The following is a 6,885-nucleotide window of genomic DNA, read 5'->3' on the forward strand; positions in this document are numbered from 1 at the left end:
TCTAGGAGGCAATATTTCAGAAGACACACATATTACAATGCATCCTGCAACATATGCATATAATATAGCCTTTATTCGTTAGGCCCTACACAATTAAAAAACATTTTTAAACTCGGTCTGTGTCGAAGGAACATCTACCAAAGTGGATTTAATGTCAGTACAAATATTTTAATGTCAGGGATGCTATTCTTAAAAAAAATTTTTTTTAACATTTTTTATATTTGTACAAATATAACTACGACTTTAAATGTGTTGTGTCTTCTTGGTCTGGTAGTGAAAACTGTATTATTTCCTCATTCATCGAAATACATTGGCTCTATCATTCATTCTGCCGATAAACTACAAATTAATTGGCTTGGTGTTTTCTTTGAAACGTGTGGGGGCTTGTCAGTTGGATCAAGTTGGCTTGGGGAAGTTGGGCGGACCGCAATTACTCGCTGAATGTTGGGTGGTTCGCGCTAACTTTAATCGTAGGAGGGGCCAGTTATATACTGCAGCAGTTTGCGAAAAGGATGCCTGCACAGGGCGGTAGTAATGGAACTGCCCATTGTGACAGAGGTCTTCCTACTGTCGGAACTAGCTGACCTCTTATCATGGTCACACAGATAAAACGGGAATTATGTGTGTGGCAAAATTTGAAATAGTTCGGACAGGCCATGTGTGCTGACAGCTTTGAATTGCACATCCGGAACAGAAAGCAAACATCTCGCCGACGTGAAGTTTGTCAACTAGCCGGCTAGCTCAACATGTGTTAACATTCGCCGACGAGCTCACGACTTTTTCCACAGCAAGTCGTGGATAGGGTTGGTAAGCAATGTGAAGAAATCACGAGTCTAGCGTAAGCTAACTTTTGCTTATGATTTCTGTTGTTCTGAGCATGGAATGCGCAACGTTTTCTAAGTATTCATGGCTGGATTTCCTCTTCTCGGTAATAGGTGTTTGCACCTTCATTTTCGATTTTGGATCTGACTTGTGGGTCGCCAAGGAGTTCTTCTTGCATGGGAATTTCTTCTGGTTCGGAGTGTTTGTCGGCTTCATGGTTCTCTCCTCATTCGTGGTCCAGATGTTTAGCTGGTTCTGGTTTCACTACGACCGAAGACTTGTGGGCAACCAGGCGGGAACAACTTCGGAAAACGTACTTCTGAGCGATGAAAAACATTTAAAACTGTGCTGCTGGCTGCATATTCTTCAGCTGGGGGTCTTTTATAGGTAAGGTACCACGATAGCAAGCTATATTATGGCAATAGTATGTTTTCATTCAGCATGGGGTCTTTGTAATATATCGGTATGCCAACATTCCCCATGTTGTCACTTAATGCGGTATTTTCTTGTATTGTAATGTTTTTTCAATATCTCAAACAAACATTATTCAACTACATCAGAACCTGAGTTTACTATTGTTTCACACTGCTTTAGCTATTCTTTACGAAGGTGTACAATGTAACTAGTCTTTATTAATAATGACTTTTCTTACAATTAAATAAGCTACAGTTGCTTCCTTCTTGGTGAGTTCAAGTTATAAAAGATACATTAGCAATATTATCACAATTACAATGTTTATCAATAAGTGTTAGAGTACATTGTCGAAATCTTATAAAATCAAGAAGTAATGTTGTAGGCTACACCGATATGTAAAATTTTGAACTGCTTCAACTCGGCACAGAACGAGTAGACTGCTTTTTAGTACACGAGCCAAAAACCGTGGGTAATGAGTCTGACATTCCACTCAGCTGACAGTCTTGAGATGTGCCCACATAACTGCGGGTGTGCCCACATAACTGCGGGTGTGCCATGGTTCCAGGTTTCGGTTTTAATTAAACTAGATACACATACACACACTCCCTCGTGAGCACTGCATACTACACATATGTGCATGTGCAGAGAATAATAATCAATGTTGATGTGTTAATTTACAGTATGCTGTCAGCCAGTGGTTGCCAATGAGCTTCTAACAGAAGAGACAGAGTACTTATTTTCATCATGTCAACGAGCACAGTGTGTTCGCTACATGAATAAGGATCACCCACCTACAGCTTTGGCTGATTCATGTTCAACGAATTACATCAGGCAGTTCTGCTTTCATGTGGTCTGAACCCAGGAAATCTATTTTAAATCACAATAAAATCTGTTTTATGTTCAAAACCACACCTCCAATCTCGCTAATATCATCAACATCACTGTATTTACTCCATAGCTACAATAAAAATGATTTAATGTGAAGGAGTGTACAAAGGTCACTGACTCACATTATTGTGCAACCAGCTGAGCTGTTGATAAGGCTAACTCAAATAGGCATAAACCTGTGGACAACACTTTCATTTTCATGCGTGCCTGTAATGTGATGTCACTTCGCCGTCCTGGCTGTGATTGACGCAGGCTTTGTCTACAGGTATGCCTCGGCCATCCGGCAGGGCTTCCAGGTGTGGTGGCGTGGGGAGCAGAGTTCGGCGTACGCCGTGTACATGACCCACGACCTCAGCATGCTGCGGCTCATAGAGACCTTCTGCGAGAGCGCCCCCCAGTTGACCCTCATGCTGTACATCATGCTCTGCACCAACCAGGCTCTCCCTGTGCAGTGTGAGTGACCCTGTGTGTGTGTGTGTGTGTGTGTGTGTGTGTGTGTGCGCACGCCCTACAGTGTGTGTTTGTGTGTGCATGGCATGCTGTGTGTGTTACCGTGTGTGTGTGTGTGTGTGTGCGCGTGTGACCCTGTGTGTGTCTGCTCACAATGCAGTGTTTGGCCGTGTGTGTGTGTGTGTGTGTGTGTGTGTGCACGCCCTACAGTGTTTGTGTGTGCATGGCATGCTGTGTGTGTTACCGTGTGTGTGTGCGCGTGTGTGACCCTGTGTGTGTCTGCTCACAATGCAGTGTTTGGCCGTGTGTGTGTGTGTGTGTGTGTGTGTGTGTGTGTGTGTGCACAACGGCTGACTGTGTCACTCATATTTCATACCTGTGCATACATCCTGTATGCTTTTGAAATGTTTGCTCCAAGGGCTTTGAATCGTTGGTGCACTCTATAATGAATATTCCTTTATTCTGTGCCGTTTCTGAATGCCTCTCCATCAGTATGTGAGTATGTGCCAGTGTGTTAATTACAGTATTTCTGATGCGCTGATGCTTTGCTACAGTTTATGTGGTTAAATTGGCTCATCAAACCACACTGTATGCACTATGATATAGGTTGCTATAGATGAGAGTATATGGTAATGAAATAAAGTAAATGTAGCCAATCCCACATTGGTTATGACGCCAGTGCTCCTCCACACTGGGCATTTATAGTGCCCTCAGAAGAAGCACCAGTTCTCACACACTGCTCAGTTCTCAACAGTCATCGTGAAAGCAAACCAAACTGGGTTCGTCCTTTTGCATATTTTGTATTTGCAAATATAAGGCTGCAGTTCCCTCTCGAGTTGTCACACTGCAAACAGACCCTGTTATGTTCTCTGTGTTTCTGTCGGGTGACTGGTGGCTCTCTCGTGGCTCTGTCAGCTGATTGATGGCTCTCTTATGGCCCTGTCAGCTGATTGGTGGCTCTCTCAGTGGCTCTGTCTGCTGATTGGTGGCTTTCTCGTGGCCCTGTCAGCTGATTGGTTCCTCTCTCGTGGCCCTGTCAGCTGATTGATGGCTCTCTCATGGCCCTGTCAGCTGATTGATGGCTCTCTCGTGGCCCTGTCAGCTGATTGATGGCTCTCTCAGTGGCTCTGTCAGCTGATTGATGGCTCTCTCAGTGGCTCTGTCTGCTGATTGGTGGCTTTCTTGTGGCCCTGTCAGCTGATTGGTTCCTCTCTCGTGGCCCTGTCAGCTGATTGGTTCCTCTATCCACTCAGGTGTGAGTGTGGTGGCCTCCACCACCACCGTGGCCTGGATGGTGGTGGACTACCACCGCTCCCTGCGCTCCTTCCTCCCGGACAAGGAGCGTCAGGGCTGGGGGTCCGCCGCCGTCTACTTCCTGTGGAACCTGCTGCTGATAGCGCCCCGTGTGGCGGCCCTGGCCCTCTTCGCCTCCATCTTCCCCGCCTACGTGGCGCTACACTTCCTCCTCCTGTGGGTGGCCCTGTTCCTCTGGGTCCGGAGGCAGGAGACCAGCTTCATGGACAGCAGAGAGGGCGAGTGGCTCTACCGGGCCACCGTAGGCCTCATCTGGTACTTCACCTGGTTCAACGTGGCGGACGGCAGCACCAGGGACCGGAGCGCCATCTACCACACCTTCATGGCGGTGGACTGCGGGATCCTCATGGTCACGTGGTGGGTGTACAGGGAACCCTGGGACACGCAGTCCTACGCCCTCGGCCTGGCGGTGGCCGTAGCCCTCAGCTACGTGGCAGGGCTCCTGCTGAAAGGCCTGTACTACGCCCGTTTCCACCCCGGCCTGCTGAGGCCCAGCGATCAGGCGGGGGAGGATGTCCCCGATGGGCTGGTGCACTACGGGTCGTTCACTCTAGAGGCCGCGCCCTCGTCGCGATGGCAGAACAGGAGGATGGCGGGCCATGCCCAACATTTCTACGCTCCGGAGCCGCCCCGGCCTGCTGTCCGCAACAATAGCAGGAGGCAATCCAGCAGCACTCCCTGAGGGAGCCATTTTGGCTCATCCATCCATCCAGATGTTTCACTGAGATGTGATGAATTTTATAGATTTGACTACTTTTTTTCACGCAGTTCACCATTATATAACAGGCCTCTATCAACCTCTTTTTTCTGGTGATGAATATGCCAAAAATTTAAAGTGCAAAGGCCCTTGTCATGTACAGCTGTCAGGACTGGATGTAAAGCCATTGGTATGGATGTGGCTTAGAGATGTGAAGGGGCACTTTGATTATTCCATGGAGTCTTCTATATAACAATAATATAGAAGAAAATGTTCTGTCTTCGTAAGACAAAAGTAGTACATTTTACTTACTTAGTCTTTTTTTGAAATTCAAATAGTTGACTTCTGTAAATAACCTCAAATGGCACAAGGTAAGAAGTTAATCAGAAGTTAAAAAGAATACTTAACTTGACAGGATAGTGAAATTCTGGAGGAGGCAATCATAAAGCCATATTTGGCCAAATATGAATGAATGAATGAATTCTTTCAATTTCCCAACAAGAGAATTAAAAGGAAGCAAGCCAAGGAGAAGCAACCCACAAGTGCAGCATGGGGAACTTCAACAGCACTGTTGCATGTGAACTATGGAACTTCTTCAGAACCATAGGACTGCCCTGGTAGAAAAAGTGGCATTAATATGCTCAGCAGTCATTACTTCAAGATGTGGCTATTTTGATGAATGCAAGATACAGATGTTTATTTATGTATGTATGTATATATATATATATATATATATATATATATATATATATATATATATAAAATGATACAGTACTGTGCAAAAGTCTTAGGCACCTGCATAACATTCTGTACAGATAAGATTCTTTCAAAAATAATTCAATGAAAGGTCCTAAATAAATGTACAATATATTTTACATTACATTACATTAGAATAGTTAAAAATGGAATCAAATCAGTATTTTTTGTGACCACCCTTCAGCGTTAAAACTGCATCACTTCTCTGAGATGAGCCAATGCTGTCCTGCAGTTCTGTAAGACAATCAGCTGGGAGGTTGTTCCAAGCATGTTGGAGAACTTGCCACAGTTCTTCTGCCGACTTTGATTGGCTCCTTGCTTCTGATCTCAGACAGCCTTGATCAAGTTTTTATGTAAAAAGTAGTCACTTGCTTACAGTCTTATCTTACTTTTTAAAAATTAAGTCCAAAAATGTTTCTGTAAAATTAAATCTTTTGTAAAATTAATATTTGGAAATCTCAAATGTGTTATTTTATACTAACACACACAAAAAAATAAACATATAATAAAGTCTAGGGTGCCTAAGACTTCTGCACAGTACTGTGTGTGTGTGTGTGTGTGTGTGTATATATACTCATACATATATATACATATATACGTACACACACCCACACATTTCAAGCAATCGGATTTAAATAATATCTAAATATATGTATATATATATATATATATATATATTAATATATATAATGACACAGGCCGGCTCACAGGTCTGATACGCTGCAGAAGGAAGGTCCACCCCTAACCTAGTCTCACTTTCGCTTATCAGCCGTGTCTTAATTTTACATTACTGTACATGTTATGAAGTTGACGCTTTTATCCAAAGCGACTTACAGTTGATTAGACTAAGCAGGGGATCCCCCCCAGAGCATATATATATTATTTAAATCCGATTGCTTGAAATGTGTGGGTGTACAACAACTTTGGCCAGTAGTGTGTTGTAATGTTTTAATCTGTCGGAAAAGCGCAATATTTCTGAAAACCTCTCTGGGAACCTGTATCGCTCCATAAGCTCATAATAAGCAGCTTGTGACATGTATATTTATTATTGTTGGTGTTCATGGAAAACTTAATTTAAAATGTGATAAGAATGCTCTTAACTGAACATTTGAATGTAACGGTCACTACTAGTAATTGAAAGCAGTGCATATATATATTATTATTATTTTTTAAGAGTTCATTGCTTGTAATTCTAGCCTTATTCAACTCCATATGCTGCCTTTTAGCAAACCTGTACATTTTCTGTTGGTCAACTGAATGTAGGGCCTATGGCAGGGAACAGCAACTCTGGTCATCAAATCCAAATCCAGCCCTGGTTTCTCTCTCCTGGGTAATTAGTGCTACCAATTCACCAGACTATCTTCACACCTGACTTGCAGGTGAAAGGAGGGTGGAAAGCCTGCAGTTCCTGCTGATCCCTGGCATATGGTTTTCGTTGAGTCTCATTTGAAAATGATAACTGGGTTTGTGGTTGTTATTGTTCTCATGTTTATAATACGAGGTCATCTCCGTTTACAATTATGCATATGTATAACCACGCGAGG

The 6,885-nt window shown here is 43.5% G+C and overlaps 1 protein-coding gene across 3 annotated transcripts; it reads left to right on the forward strand.

Moving 5' to 3' along the window:
* The first annotated feature begins 556 nt into the window (after positions 1 to 556).
* LOC133137497 (XK-related protein 8-like) lies at positions 557 to 4,712 on the forward strand. Of its 3 annotated transcripts, none has more exons than XM_061255813.1 (4): positions 557 to 838; positions 936 to 1,209; positions 2,390 to 2,577; positions 3,828 to 4,712. In XM_061255813.1, exons 2-4 carry the CDS (start codon positions 1,037 to 1,039, stop codon positions 4,568 to 4,570), a joined length of 1,104 nt encoding a protein of 367 aa, XP_061111797.1. In that variant the 5' UTR covers positions 557 to 838; positions 936 to 1,036; the 3' UTR covers positions 4,571 to 4,712. The 3 variants fall into 3 exon arrangements, with proteins under 3 accessions (XP_061111797.1, XP_061111798.1, XP_061111796.1); XM_061255814.1 differs by having other exon boundaries at positions 557 to 807; XM_061255812.1 differs by having other exon boundaries at positions 557 to 1,209.
* Positions 4,713 to 6,885: the final 2,173 nt, after the last annotated feature.

This window comes from Conger conger, chromosome 9 (genome assembly GCF_963514075.1).
Source record: "Conger conger chromosome 9, fConCon1.1, whole genome shotgun sequence".
Taxonomy (NCBI): Eukaryota; Metazoa; Chordata; class Actinopteri; order Anguilliformes; family Congridae; genus Conger; species Conger conger.

Excerpts from the sequence above, each read along its gene's own strand:
- LOC133137497 (XM_061255812.1), top strand. The coding sequence starts at position 857 with ATGATTTCTGTTGTTCTGAGCATGGAATGCGCAACGTTTTCTAAGTAT. Across the intron at positions 1,210-2,389 it reads CAGCTGGGGGTCTTTTATAG|GTATGCCTCGGCCATCCGGC; the intron begins GTAAGGTACCAC and ends CTTTGTCTACAG. Across the intron at positions 2,578-3,827 it reads CCAGGCTCTCCCTGTGCAGT|GTGTGAGTGTGGTGGCCTCC; the intron begins GTGAGTGACCCT and ends CTATCCACTCAG.